The 15521-nt window shown below is 40.4% G+C and overlaps 2 protein-coding genes across 3 annotated transcripts in view; both read left to right on the top strand.

Annotated features, from left to right (window-relative positions):
* Nucleotides 1–1231: 1231 nt before the first annotated feature.
* Nucleotides 1232–12656, top strand: ttf2 (transcription termination factor, RNA polymerase II; the record flags this gene model as incomplete). Its single annotated transcript, XM_083921736.1, has 23 exons — nucleotides 1232–1259; nucleotides 1485–1590; nucleotides 2739–2825; nucleotides 2981–3050; nucleotides 3146–4000; nucleotides 4443–4563; nucleotides 4768–4953; nucleotides 5124–5281; nucleotides 5505–5586; nucleotides 5982–6104; nucleotides 6460–6610; nucleotides 7074–7179; nucleotides 7979–8163; nucleotides 8403–8556; nucleotides 8724–8815; nucleotides 9340–9419; nucleotides 9661–9806; nucleotides 9912–10091; nucleotides 10641–10699; nucleotides 11133–11286; nucleotides 11378–11460; nucleotides 11599–11673; nucleotides 11932–12656. The coding sequence occupies 23 exons, from the start codon at nucleotides 1232–1234 to the stop codon at nucleotides 12074–12076; spliced, it is 3426 nt and encodes a 1141-aa protein (XP_083777862.1). The 3' UTR covers nucleotides 12077–12656.
* A 1288-nt stretch (nucleotides 12657–13944) lies between these two features.
* mphosph8 (M-phase phosphoprotein 8) overlaps nucleotides 13945–15521 on the top strand; it is a 28477-nt gene continuing 26900 nt past the window's right edge. For both annotated transcript variants that reach the window (XM_083921722.1, XM_083921721.1), the window contains exon 1: nucleotides 13945–14135. In XM_083921722.1, the coding sequence (XP_083777848.1) occupies nucleotides 14031–14135 (105 nt within the window). In that variant the 5' untranslated portion in view covers nucleotides 13945–14030. The remainder of the gene's footprint in view (nucleotides 14136–15521) is intronic.

Here is a 15521-nt window from a genome sequence, read left to right on the forward strand (position 1 = left end):
TTATAGACTGTTACAAAAGGGTATTTGATGAACTTCCTTAAAGTCATATTGAGTCATTTATTATATTATATTTATCTTATCCTCTATTTACATATATAATACATACTGTATGTGTATCCTATTACAGTTTGTGTTGTATGTATGCATGCATGTCTTGGTTATATATGGTTTATGTGATTTATTCTGCTCTGTGAAATTGTATTGTGTATTTGTATGTGTGACTATGATTGTAACTTTTGATCTAAAGTATCTAAATTAACTTCCAGTTAAACGTCAAACCGCAACACGCCATGACAGATGACATTTAAATGACTGGTTGGTTAGCAACAGCCAACTATATCACAACTGCTGATAAAAGTGGTTTAATCAAGAGAACATGCATAACATTCATCACTCAGTTTTGTATTTTTGTGCTCTTACGTTTCGTTTAAGTCCAATTCCAGTGCAATTAAAAGGTCTCCATGGTGATAACTGTCTGTTGTTAGCAGGCTACGATTTACTTAAGATACAGTTTGGTTTTGGTAGTAGTGGTAACTAGGCAGGCAAATTAATAAAAGTGTAAAAAACACATGATTTACCTGTAACATGGGCGAAAAGTGGCGTCACTGAAGTGAAAACGCGCATTGTAGAAACATAACAAACTGTTTTTAATGCTAGTTGCACACAGAAGTTTCGAAGCCTGCCGCCATATCAAAACAAAGCCCGCGAGAGTAAAAAAAAACCCGACAACTCAGCTGTTGCATTATGGGTAATGTAGTCTAACCATATCCACACGCTATTTGTTTTTGTTATTTATATTTTTGATAAATAAAAACGACTATAATAGTTAAACTTTATATCAACAACACGTCTTTAGAATATTAAAAAATAGCATTGGTGTCGAATAACGTTTTTTGGTTAAACTACCTTGGAATCATATCCGGCTCAACGGCAATTCGGAGAAATATTTCACAATAAAAGTCTTCAAAAGCATAAAATGCCGCTAACACTTGAGTTTCAATTTTGTTATGCTGAAGTTGTTATGTATTTTACGTTTCAATATACACACGTTGTTATTTAATTAATTTGATGACAAATATAGGTGATTTGTATTAGTTCATTTGAACGTCAACTTTTATACTGATATTTACTTCCAGGATGTGTTTTCTGACCGCCTGTGATTGGTCGATACGAAAACGTTAACTTTGATGTTGAGGCAACTGTCTGAGGCTGAACTGAAAGTGTCAGGACAATGGAGAAGATTTTGTGCCATGTCCACGGTAAGTCTCAATAAGTTAACGGTTGTTAAACTTTTATTATAACATATAAAGTTAAACATTGTGTTTTGTGTCCACAAATAACATTTACACCGTCTGTAATGTGCATGACAAGGCAGTTTCTGATGATGGTCCGTTCAACTTTTGAATTAGCCGTTGCTAACTTGCAGTGAAAAGCTAGTTTATATGATTTTTAATTAACTTTGTGTTGTCTGTGTCCCCATACAGGCAGCTTGTGTATGTTAAAAACGGGAATCAAAGATGGACCAACTAAAGGCAAAAGCTTCTACGTCTGCGTTGACAAGCAAGGCTGTGATTTCAGTCATGTGGCCAGGTATTAGTCACTTTTCTCTGGGACAGATTCCTCAGTGATCTCCTGTCTAACAACACTGTGAGAACAATTTAAAGAGGATGTGGGAGGGCGAGGGGGGATCCAAGTACCAACTATGGAGAACTAAACATGACTTAAGTCTCAGTATATATATTTAAATGCCTAAATAAATAAATGCAGACATTTATGCATAAATACAGAAATAAGTTAATGCATGAATAAATGGGGCCTCCTACCTCGATAACTTATGGACACAGACACACAGAAAGGAAGAAATGTAGGTGAACCAAAACATAGACATAAATGTAAAGCATTTCCTTATTGTTTTGTTTACTTATATATTTAATTTTGCATGTATGTATTTATTTATTCCTGTATTTATTTATGGATTTATCTATTAATTTATTGAGACTTAAGTCATATTTAGTCCTCCATGAGTACCCACCACAGCAATTACATTATTATAAATCCTAATTATGGGGAAATCTACTGGTTCCTCAATAAAGACAATAGTCCAAACCAGAAATGTCCAAAAGTTAGTTATAGAATAGAATAGAATAGAATAGACTTTATTGATCCCACAGCGGGGAAATTCACGTGAGCAGTAGCTTACAACACAGACACAGACAACACAGACCCTTAGTTTACATAAGGTAAACAAAGATAATTAAAAATAAAATAGAAGATAAAAATAAAGAATAAGAATAGAAAATATTATTATTTTCTATTATATTACCTTTTTCTATTATATATTACCTATATTACCTATTTTCTATTATATTACCTTAAAATAGAGATACGTGACAACACTCTTTGTTTACCTGAACATCATTATATACCCTTGGTTTGCTTGCTTCATCTTAACTGTTTTAGGCTCACTTATACCGTATTTGTGGTTTTGATATTGGTATCTAAATTTATTCCATTCACATCAGCATTTTCTTCAAACATGTCATGCTACGTCTGACCATTGCCTTTGTCTTTGCATGGCTGACGGTTATTTAATAACATAATCGTTAAATTGTTTGGCAGATTCTAGATTCCATCTCTCACTTTCTTGGTTAGCAGAGAGAAGAATAGTCATTTTTCTTGCTCATATTTTTATATTACAGTTTTTAAATCTGCTTTACGATCATTATCATCTCCTCCAGCATTTCACCGTCCCACTGCCTCCAACATGAAGATTCAATGGTGGAACTCCAGGCTCTCACCTACAGTCTACAACAGCAGAGCCACAGGTGAGTGTGCAGGACAGGTGGAGTTGTTTTATGGTCTTAAATGTAATGGAAAGTCATTCCTGTTGCAGTTTTACACTTAAATTAGGCAACAAGATACCTGTGTCTAGGTTACTGCATACCTAACTTTGATTCTAAGTGCTTTCTTTTTTCTCCAGCTTGTTCTACAGGTGTGTTGTGGGTAAAAAATCAGGCCAGAGGTGGTGTGGGAGCATGCCTTGGAAAGCAGTAAGTCCACGCTTGTCACAGATTACATGAAAAACCTTATTTATGTACTTTTAATACCTTAACCCTAATGTGTCTGTTGTCTTCCATCATTTCAGCCAGAGAAAGAAAAGAGAAACCCTCTGGCTTGCGCGCAGCTACAGCCCTCTTGCCTGACGCCTGTCCGAAACCCTTTCAAAGCCTCCAGCAAGACCGACAAGGACTCTGAGTGGAAAAGGATGCACCGCGGTGGAGGTGTTGAGAAAAGAAGTGAGGAAAAGGACAGCGAGGCAAGCCACAAGGCTGAAGGAAGAGACGGCTGTCAGAAAGAAAACTTGGAGAAAGTAGTTGCAAGAGTGGAAGAAGAAGAGGAAACAGGAAAGCTGAATTCAGCGGATTCTTACCGAGGTAAACAACTTCCACCGGGGATGAAGTTAAAGAAGCGAGTTTCGGATGAGGAGAGGAACAGCAGCAAAGCTAACAGTGTGGAAAAAATTACGGATAAGGTGCAAGACAAGACTAAAGAGAACCCGAAAGCAGAAACCATCAGTGCGAAGGCTGCTCACCCAGAGAAAATAAATCCCACCTCACATGATCCTCACAAGGACTCGCCCCAACAACCAACCGGTGCTAAAACATGTGTGATAAAACAGACTGAGCCTACTGTCAAAGAGATCTCTAAATCTGCAACCAAAGACTCTGATAACACCAAGAACCCTGCGTCTACCAAACCAACACAACCAGAGTCCAGTCAAACCAAAATCCACCAAGATGATAATGATGATGATGATGATGATGATGATGTAGTGGTGGTGTCAGTGAAACCAGCCACGAAGAAAACTCCTCCTGTGTCTGCTGTTCAGAAGACCCTGACCGCCTTCACTGGGTTCCAGCCCGCATCTAAGGTTAAAAGTCCGCAGGAAGCTCCCAACGAGCTGCACAGTCGGCTCACTGCTCAACTCCAACAGAAGAAGGTGAGCAAGTGACTAAACTGTGAAAGTGAAAGACATGATCGTTCTGTTTGAATGATTTTTAAAAGCCATACTAGATGCACCCTTGTATCGTGCAGATTAGAGCCGACAGGGAGACAGTCTTAGTCTTTCTCCCACCTATAACATAGACCAAGACATACTGATTTATTATTAGGGTATTTTTAGAGGTACATTTCCTAATTTTAGAGACTACAACAGCAAAAACATATGGGACAACCAGGTATTTTTCTGGCTCAGAATAGACCTTTGGAGGGTGATTTAAGCACAACAGTAATCACGATCAGACAGCTCTTATCTGACATAAATATGTGCGTTCTCTCGTTATTTCTGGCCATTTAAACAGCCCCTAAAAGCTGGACAACCTTACTCTGGATGGTAAAACTGAGATCTCTCTATCCTCTCACCCCTTTTTCCTCCCCTTAAGGCGACTCTGTCTGTGGTGAATGTGGCGGCTCTGCCAGATAAAGGGGAGAGGCTGAGGAGTCAGGTGAAAGACCTCGAGGACGCGCTGGAGTCTCTGAGCCTCACTGCTGCTGCTCAGCCGGGTAACTCCACTTACTGTACAGCAGGAATAATATATAATTCCCTTTAAGATGCCTCTCTATTCTACTGCTGTTGTTGAGATGAGTTTGTGATTTTTAATTCTATAATGCAGAAGCTCTATAATATATACATTATGGTGAAACAGTTGAATTTATATTAATGTCAGTTTCTGACCACTGCAACTGAAATCTACGAATCGCTTTCAGAGTCCCAGGGTGGACGTGACAGTTGTGAGGCTAGTCTGGGTAGCAGCCAGGTTATTAACCCATTCAGCCGGCAGGGAGGCACAATCCTGCTCCCTGCTCCCCCAGCTCCAGGCCCCTCCCAACACCAGGCCTCAGGCAGCTCCCTGGGGCTCCAGATGAGCCAGGGATACTCCCAGATGTCTGGAGGTAGGAAGACATTTCTGTCAGGGCCATTTCAGTTTTCTTTAAAGCATTCAAACTTAAAACATTGAATCTGTCTGGAACCTTGCACCCTTTTTCTGAATTTTAGTAACTTTTCTCTGCTTTTATCAGTCACTAATGCAAACACCCTAACTCTCAGTCCTTCATGTTTCCAGCAAACGCACAGGCCCAGGCCTTTTATGGTGGCAGGATGACTAACGACCGTATTCTGGCGGTGAAAAATGCCACCTGCGAGGCCATTGACCACCTCCACAAATCCATGGAGTCCTCCCCCGACGCTGAGGCAGAGGCTCCAGACCCCAAGGGCATCAAGGTTACTTCAGTTCTTCATCAGTCCCTCTTGGGGAATTATGCATTTATTGTATTCTGAGTGTGTGGACCCCATGTGGGTGTATTTGCTACTTTATATTTTTAGAAAGAAGTTCTGAGAAGTTATTGCTTACAATTCACTTAGCTATTATAACAGAACCTCTCTGTTGTCTTTTCATTGGTCCATTGTGTTACTCTAATAACATCCTCCTCTTGTGGTTCGTCAGGTGCCGCTCCTGGCCCATCAGAGGAGAGCTTTGGCCTGGCTGCTCTGGAGAGAAACCCAGAGTCCCTGCGGAGGAATTCTGGGTATTTTTACCTTTTTTTTTTAAAAGTGATCTTTTATTTAAGCGGTTACAATGAAGACCAATAGGAATTCTTGATGAAAGATGTGAAATAATAGTGGTATAATCATTATCCAGGAGTGAAAATAAGTCAAAACCTCTAAGGCAAAGTAGCTGCAAAGTGCTCTGTTTCCCCCCTCAAAAATAAAAGATCTTTTTTATTTGTAAGCCAGGAATTTTTGATGAAACTTTTTCTGAAAAAAAGTAATTTCTGTTAAGGTTAATGTAATTTAAGTTCCCCCTTTACCTCCAGTGAACTGAGATCATTTAAAGAAGGTGTCGGAGAAGCTTTAAATCATACTGTTTTTTTGCTTCATCATTCCTTCTTCCTCTTGTTCTTCTCCCTCTTTTTGGATACAGCGGATGACATGGGTCTGGGGAAAACCCTGACCATGATTGCTCTCATACTGGCCAAGAAGATCAAGGCAAAAGAGGAAGTTAAGACGGAAGAGAAGAAGCCGGAGAGCTGGATCTCCAAAACTGGTAAAACACTTTCTCCCTGTGTAATCATTAATTCAATTCGATGCACACAATTCATATTTAAATTACTGTGGATAATAGCTATACAAGTAGATGGATTGTATTCCTAATGTCTTCTTTATCCATTTTGAGATTTAGAGTTTCTTCTAGTCAGACAAGTTAGTTGTATGGTAAGGATGTCCTCTTACCTTTTCTTAGCTTACAGTTTCCGCTGTACTCCAGCCTTCCTCAGAGCTGCTGCTTTCTTCCGGGTGTGACGTGTTTTATGTTTTGTCTGACAAGAAGAAACTCTAAATTTCAAAACTATACAAGTAAGTTTTGATACAAGTTCTCATTAGTTTGTTTGTTGATCATCCAGACTCCAGCCTCGTGGTTTCCAAAGGCACTCTGATCATCTGTCCTGCCTCTCTGGTGCATCACTGGAAGAAGGAGATTGAAAGACATGTCAAGACAGGCAAGCTGACTGTGTACCTGTACCACGGGCCCAACCGTGAGAGGAGCGCTAAAGTGTGAGAGAACCATGTACACATTTACACACTCGTTGCTGCACTCTGTCTTCTGTTACTGAAGGTGCAGTCAGTATTTGCTTTATTTACCTTTTATGCTTACTAGTAAAAATTCAAGTGTAGACCGAAGAGGCCAGATAAAAAGAACCCAACTGCACACAGATACATTATTGACTTATTGACAGAACACTTTTCCTGTTTGTGTTCTGACAAGGCTTTTCACACAACAAACAAACAATTAAAGATCTAATTGTGTTAGTTTTACTTATAATTTAATTGGAATCATTGTTTTGCATTGTAGAGTTTTGTGAAACAACAACACAGCGGAGCCATTTTGAACTATTACCCTGCTCTAAACTCAAACTGAACTCATCTCAACTGAGAACATTGACTTTCATTCCTGCTGAGAGCATTGTTGAAACACACACAGTCAAACAAGCTGAAGTGTTCTCTGTCCGTCCCTCAGGCTGGCAGATTATGATGTGGTGGTGACCACATACAGTTTGGTCTCCAAGGAGATCCCAGCCCAGAAGGAGGATGCTGAGAAACCAAGCAAAGATGCTGATCATGTGGTGAGTAATATACTATATTTATTATTATAAATGAAACAGTTGTGACTTAAGCATTTATCAGCTTCAATTCTGCATTTTAAGATTCTGTCTGTAAAGTCAAGTTCAGACCAAAGTTGCAGGGGTAAGCTCGACTTAAACCAGCTGATGGTGTCGTCTGCGACTCAGCTTGTCAAGTCTCAGTGACTGGTTTAAGAACGTAAGGCACGTCTAGTTTAACTGCCTATTAGCTTGAAGCAAAGTCCTCTGGCATAGTCAGTTACAAACTATCATCTGGTCGAAATCGCAGAGTCTTTGATGGAGGCTGAACGAGAGAGAGCAGAGGTGGTCGAGTGAGCTGAAGAGTTAATGAGGAGGGTGAGCAGCGTCATCAAGAACAAAGCAGTGAATTTAAAAAAAATAAGTTATTTTTGCCATTTCATTATGACTACAACTGTAACTATTCATATTTTAAGATGCTCTAAATTATATTCAGCTACAAAATAAGCCTGAAAAGTCATAAGTTAGAACAAAAGTACAGAAAGTCATTGCTGAGGAGATGATCCACCAGTCGCACTGGTGTAAACTGGCCGGCTTCATAACATTGCACACCAGCGCGGTCTAAGAACTTGCAAGTTCCAACTCGTCTCGTCATGAAACTTTGGTCTGATCTGGGTTTAAGATGTGAAAAGCCGTTGACACTTTGCCGTTGATTCTTTTTGTTTGAGTAATCTTTGATACCAAAAAAAAAGATTTTTTGTGTTTTTACTAAAACACATAGACTCAGACACATGAACAATTTAAGCCATGCTGTTTTCCTCAGCCTCCACGCTCAGCTCCTCTTCTGCGAGTGACCTGGGCCCGGGTGGTTCTGGACGAAGCCCACAACATCAAAAACCCAAAGGTGCAGACCTCCATGGCTGTCTGTCAGCTGAGGGCTCGTTCCCGCTGGGCTGTCACTGGTACACCCATCCAGAACAACCTGCTGGATATGTACTCATTGCTCAAGTAAGAAAAGGCTCTTACTCTCTCACTATAAACAGCCTTTATCGACTTTCCTCACATTTCATGAAAGAAACACTGATGAGTGAAATGATGCTTTTTCCCTGATAATGTGCTGAAAATGATTCTGACCCTGAAGTGATTTTTGAAACTGCTTACATCTACGTTGCAGTCAAGTGAAGTTGAGACGGATAATCGTGATGAGTTTCTGTTTTTTTCACCTTCTGTCTCTGTCCGTCTTTCAGGTTTCTCCGTTGTGCTCCGTTTGACGAGTACAAACTCTGGAAAGCTCAGGTGGACAACGGCTCCAACAGAGGCAGAGAGAGACTCAACATCCTGACGAGGACTCTGCTGTTGCGACGGACCAAAGACCAGCGGGACTCCACAGGAAAACCACTGGTAGGGACTCGTGTTTTCTTGGCGAGCTGCGGGTTTGTTCAGCAGCTGTCGGTTTGTTCAGACAAACAAATCCGACTCTGAAGCTACTTGAGGTGTTGATTGATTCAAAGATCAACACGCACTCACTCCTGATCCTGAAGCTGAAGTGAAATGTTGAACGTTTTCAGGTGTCTCTTCCTGATCGGACTTGCGAGGTGCATCAACTCAAACTGTCCAAGGAGGAACAGGCGGTGTATGATGTGGTCTTTGCCCAATCCAGGTAACAAAACAACTTGTCATATTTTTTAATACAACAAAAGATTCACGAGAAAACAGATTCCATCTCATTTTTATGCCTTTACATTGTATTCACTCATTCTTTTTTTTTTTTGGATAAGAGCTAGTCTAACCCTTCTTAAAGCTGTAGTACATAAAAAGCAAACAGGAAGAGTGAGAGCTCTTCCTTTAGCTCTTCCTTTCCCTGCTCTGCCCTGAGCAGAAATGACTTGTGATCGGCCAGAAAGCTCCCGTCATGGGCTAGATTTTCTAAAGCGTGAAAACAGAGCTAAGAGGAGGTGCAGAAGTCTAGTTTTCTCTCACAACATGATAAAAGATTATGTGTTTGAATGTCTCTGTTGTCTCATCATATGATCATGGTATGGAGTACAATGCATTAATTCATCCATGTACTTATCTGAGGCCTTGTACTGATGGTGGCAACAAATATCCTTGGTACAATAAAGGATCCATCTATAATTCATTTTAAATTACGCTCTGACACTAGAGTTTTCTCTTTTCCTCCAGATCTACTCTTCAGAAATACCTAATGAGACATGAAGGAAGCAATGTGAAAAAGGGGAACGCCTCCAATCCCTTTGATAAAGGTGAGATATCAGCTGGTTGTTTTATTGAGTGGGTTGTGATAAACACTGCCACAAGTAGTAGTAGTCACAAGTTGTGACTAATTATATTTATGGCTCAGTCCTGAGAATGTGATTTGACATGAGCACAGAAAAAGGTTTTTTCAAGTACATAAATTATATTGTTTTTAGAAAGCTGCATGCATGAAATCACGTGAAGATGGTTAATAGTGGCGTATTAAAAGTGTGCGTCGTGCCTCCACAGTAGCCCAAGAGTTTGGTCTGTCCCAGGCCGACCCTGCTGCCGTGTCGAGTTCCCAGCAACCCCAACAGGCGTCCAGCACCGTCCACATCCTGTCCCTGCTGCTGCGTCTCCGACAGTGCTGCTGTCACCTGTCACTTCTGAAGAAGGTACACACACTCGGACAAGGCGTACCAGTTTTGTCCCAAGATAACTGTATAATATACATTAGCACTGATGTCCTTCTTTCTCTCTCTTCTCATCTCTCTGCTCAGACTCTTGACACGTCGGAGCTAGAGGGTGATGGGATCGTCCTGTCTCTGGAGGAGCAGCTCAACGCTCTGTCACTCTCCTCTAGCCCGTCGCCATCGGGCCACGACCCCAAAGACACTGTGTCTCTTAACGGCACCCGCTTCCCCTCAGAGCTGTTTGAAGACACCAGTGGGAGCACCAAGGTGGGCAGCCGCTGTGCTCAGCATCCTAACTTCACAATTACCCCCCTGAATGTGAAAATGCATCCTGCAGGCTAGAATATGTAATTTTAACATGGCACATGTTAAGCTAACATGTTCTCAGGCATGATGCCTGATTTCAGGCGAAGAGCCGTTTTAAATGGATTTATTCCACAGCTTTGTTGAATACTTGATTCTGAGCAATTGTATTTCTGAATGGCAGACCGTTGCTATGCGTTAGTAGACGGTTGCTATGGACGTAGTTCTGATCTGGAGGACCATGTGCATCACGCTGAAGAAAAGAGTCCAGTAAATTTAACATTAGTTGTGGCAGAAAAATGTTAAACATCTGTTGAAATCAATAGTTTGTGTCAATTTCTAGATATATTTTTTTTAAGTAAGTAGCCACTGAATAAGCTGGTTAATGTAACGTGAGCAGGTCATTATTGTGAATGACACTCCCCTCCCCCTTTTTTTTTTTAATCAAGCTTACAACAGGTATTTTATCAAAGGTGAAGAACAAACTAATTCTTCTACCTCAATGCTTTTCAGATTGCTGCCATTGTCTCTGAGCTGAAGGCCATCAGACAGAACAGTGACGATCACAAAAGGTAAAATATAAAAATGAATGTATCACAATCACCTCACACTGTTTTGTTGTTCATGTGTATTCTAAATCTGCTTCAGTTTGAGTATTTTCATAGATATTAAATTATTAGATGGAGGGAATTTCATTGACGACTGATTCTGTATTTGTTGTCCATTTGATAATTAATGACTTTGATTTGTCAACCACATTAATTTAAACTAGTCTCCCCACATTGTCCACTCCGGAGTTATTCTGGAGCTTTAGACTGCTCATAAAACTGTAACTCTTGTGTGACTCACTTAGTTCTCCATCTGCTGAGAAAGATCGTTTGGTCTTCTGTTCGCGTCACACATCTTCCTCGTGCTCCTCTGTATATATGATCTTTGAAAGGACTGCACACTAAATTTTAAACTACCATGTAATCCTCATGGTGTCTCCTCTCTGATAATGTGTAGCGTGATCGTGTCCCAGTGGACCAGCATGCTCAAAATTGTAGCAGTTCACCTGCAGAGGATGGACCTGAGATACGCTGTTATCGACGGGACTGTTAACCCCAAAAAACGCATGGACCTGGTGGAAGAATTCAACACTAACCCTGATGGACCACAGGTAAATCTCACTAAAGCCAGTGTAACATTTAAGATATTGTGAGTAAATGTAAATAAATATATTGATTCATATTTCTGGTGTTCTGCCAAAGGTGATGCTGGTGTCTCTTTGTGCTGGAGGGGTTGGACTCAATCTCATCGGGGGCAATCACCTCTTTCTCATCGACATGCACTGGTGAGACACACACTGACACACAAAATCAAAAAGAATAACATTTCCGAGCTTTGCTTCCCTCCGCTTGATGTAGCCAACTGTATAATAGTGTAGTTGCATCTGAAGTTCCATACAAATGACGTTTTCAACCTCTGACAGGAACCCAGCTTTGGAGGATCAGGCCTGTGACCGAATCTACAGAGTTGGACAATGTAAAGATGTCACCATCCACAGGTAACGAATAAGCAGCACATCTGATGTGTCAGTTCAATCCTTGTATTAACTATTACATCATACAACATTGTTTCAAAAGGATCCACTAATGTCACAGGAGATTACAGGTCAAGTTTCCTGAAGATAGACGGCTCCTCATTGAATCTTTCTCATTGTAACTTCATTTTACTGAAGGCTTTGGGTTTGTCATAAGCGTGTAAGTGTAATTTGGTGTGTGTACAGTATGTTAAATGGTTTTGTGTTTGTGTGTATTTCCAGGTTTGTGTGTGATGGCACAGTGGAGGATAAGATCTCCACACTGCAGGTGAAGAAGAAGGAGCTGGCCCAGAATGTGCTGTCAGGAACGGGAAGCACCTTCACCAAACTCTCCCTGGCCGACCTACGAATCATTTTTGGTGTCTGAAACGGGAGAGAACGGAGGCTGCCGCTGTCATACTGTCAACACCAGACAGCTGTGCATACATGTATATTCAAAATGATGAATGAATAACCTAATAAGACTGAGGTAATAACTGACCTAAATCTAAGGGACTAGAGAGTTTGTTTTCCATCATGTGATGACAGGTTTCTTCCTCTCTTATCCTAATCCACAACATTGTTTTTACCTGCATTCAAACTGTTTTTCAACATGTTATTGGACCTTTACCTTTGTTACAATGCTTGCTTTTCAGTTTTCCCCTACGCCCAAACTGCTATTAGCATCTCTACTGACATAAATGCTGCGTTAACAGATCTATTCCAACAATAAAAGGAAATCAAATTGAAATATAACTCAGTGCACACTAAAATCATCATGCAACTTCTGTATGCACAACTACAAATGTATTTCATTGCCTATATCTGTGAGTGCAAGTCTTTTGGTCCAGTATGACGCTTTACAGCACTTTTTTCTGTTCATGGCATAGACAACAGTGTGTCAAATACTTTAGTTATGTTTTTAGATGTGTGTGTTTGTTTTCCAAGATCGTATTAATGTATTATGTTTATTCACATGGACACTGAAGATTTTTTTTCTCTGTCAAAGTTATTTTCATTTCTAGTTGAGGATAAACATGCCCTCTATTTGTGTTCTGTTCGTCCGGTATTGTTGATGCTTTTTAAATAAATTCAGGCGATTTGAATTCTGGTAGTTAAAATGACTGCTTACTGTATAAAAGTAATTTGCATAGTACACTGAAACTGAGCTTTAAATGTTGATTGATTTAAAAAAAAAACAAATTAGTTTTAAGATCTGTTCTACTTTTTTGTTATGTGATAATGTTTTGTATCCCATTTATCTCCTGACTTTTGCATGGACGGACATGTTTTCATTGCTTATTATTTTTGCTTTCTATGAGAGACGGCCCATCCTCCTTAGATGGAAACATGTTTCACAACAGTTGGATACGTGAAATTTTACAATGTCTATGGTTAGAGAAGTTATTAATTATAGTCTTACTATTATTCCTGACGATGCTGAGGACACTTTCTTATATTTGGAAGGGGAGAACGCCAACCGCCCCTTCTTCTTCTTATCTTTTTCCTGAATTACTGTAATTATTTTTGCTATAAGCTATAGTTTTTACTCTATTTTGTTTCATTGTACCTTAATAATCTACCTAAAGTATGTTATATGTTATTTAATTACTTAGTTGGTTATGTAACTACGTCCGACACGGGTTGTTGGGAGAGATAGTGGGATTTATGTACAGAAGGCAGACGCACTATACAGCTTTTGTACCTTTTTGTTTGCAAAATTCAATCTAAAATTTGCAGAAAAAAAACAAGAGCATAGTTTATGTCCATGCTGCCTTCAAAATCATCGTAATTTTGGCCTTCGACGTCTGAAATGACAACACAGCCGCGGTAATCCATACATATATAAACATTACTTGTTTAACACGTCCCAGAGTTATGCGAACTGCCAAAATAATGATTAATTAAATTAGAATGTACAAATAAATGCAGTAAAAAGGAATAAAGAATAGCAAAAACAAAAAAAAACCGCATGGGATCTGCTGATAAACTAAAGTAGGATGCCTAAATAATATAATCGTTTTTGCCTATTTACTATTTTTTAGTTTTACGTTTTCCATAGCGGTGGTACAAGTATGATTTAACACTTAAATCTTTAAAAACACAAAAGTTTGTAGTGGTAGATGGTAAGAAACTGTAGTTTCGGGAGGTTATGAGCCGCATTTGAACGCAGCGCCGTATTAGCGGGCGGTAACTGGTATGCGCTGGAGAGCTGCAGAGCCAGCGCGAGCGCAGTAACGTTGACTACGGCCAGGTACGCTAGCGTCCTGCTGCCTCCGTGGCCTCTTTTGCGAGTGGTGGATCAAAAGTAGCTCCATCTTTCAGGCAAAACCCCCACAGCCATGGCGGCAGAAACGGAAAAGGTCGAGCCTGCGGACAGCGAACAAGACGACGAGGTGGAAGATGTGTACGAAGTGGAGCGGATCATTGACATGCGGGTGGAAGAGGTAACAGCTAAGCTAAATAAGCTAACACGTAGCCGCCTGGCTAGCTTGGCAAAAACATGGCTGGCATTTGCTTTCACTCCACTCTCACGACGCACAGCCCACCTACATCGATGCCCGGACACTTTGTTACAAATACGCGTGTTTACAATGTATTTCAAGTGCATTTTAAGCGTCAAACTGCTCTTGTGTCACTTGAGTCATATGCGGTTGCTCTTTTGTCGCCATAGCATCGTTTTTTTAATCACAACTTGTAAGCATGATGTCCGCTTGCCTCTCCCCTGCTGGGGCCAAGGACGGACGCTTTGACGCTTGCAGTTATTTTTCATCATGGGTGCTCTTGGTCAGCAGCATAGCTAATTAAAAACAAACACAGGGAAAAGCGCCAATCTCATTGTGATTGTGCATAAAACAGATTGGATGGGGAGACTTCCCTAGCGTGTCCTGATTGCTGATGTGTATTTACAAACGTTACTATCATGGCCAGAGGCGACTCCAGAGTCTGTTTGGGCCCTGGGCAAAAATGCAAAGGGGCCCTTCTGGAGCCAGTGTTCATCACCATTATGTTATAATTAATCTGAGACTAGTGATAGACCGATACATTTGCCTTTGTTAGGTGTGTAGGCTAAAGCCATGCGACTGCTGGCATTATTTACAAACAGGTGCCAAGAGGCAGCTCCATGTTGGTTTTTTTGGAGAAACCTTGTTACCTGGCAGCTATTATGCTTAGCTGTTGGGTTTTTTTTGTGCATTTACTTGGTGAACACAAAGGAAATAACTTATGTGTCGATTGGATAGCAACGTGGCAGAACGAAAATGTTGTTTCTGACGCAACACAATTGCATTGATCATCCTGTCAAACGTAGATCTGTTGAATAAATCAGTCTCCACAGCTTGAACATCAAGCTGTTTTTAAGATGGAAACACGTTCATGGTGGCAATAAAACAAGCAGTTCTCCAGCTGCAGACCTGTACATCCATAAGCGTGACAGAATTCTTGGTCAAAATATGAATTTAAATACATGTAATTAATACCAATGTAGTTAAATCAATATTATATTCCAGGTCAATTCAGGCTTTTCAACCAAATGGTGCCAGAAAGTGAATCAAGAACATCAGTTTGTTTATCATGCTATGCTTTACATTTCCAAACCTATCCTTAAAACCACAAAGTTTAAGGCAACTGAAAGCGAAACTGATTAATACATCACTGCTCTGTAGGGCACTTGAGGGGCTGCTACGAGTTGAAAGATAAGGGTCACACAGTCAAGGGTATAGCCGAGCTAATACGAGCCCTAGTGAGTTTTTAACACACTTGGCGTAATGCTCAGATTATAAAGGGTCTCTTTAAAGCATAGGTGCCAAACTGATCCAGTAAAGGGCCGCGGC

The sequence above is a fragment of the Echiichthys vipera genome (genome assembly GCF_963691815.1).
Source record: "Echiichthys vipera genome assembly, chromosome: 10".
Taxonomy (NCBI): Eukaryota; Metazoa; Chordata; class Actinopteri; order Perciformes; family Trachinidae; genus Echiichthys; species Echiichthys vipera.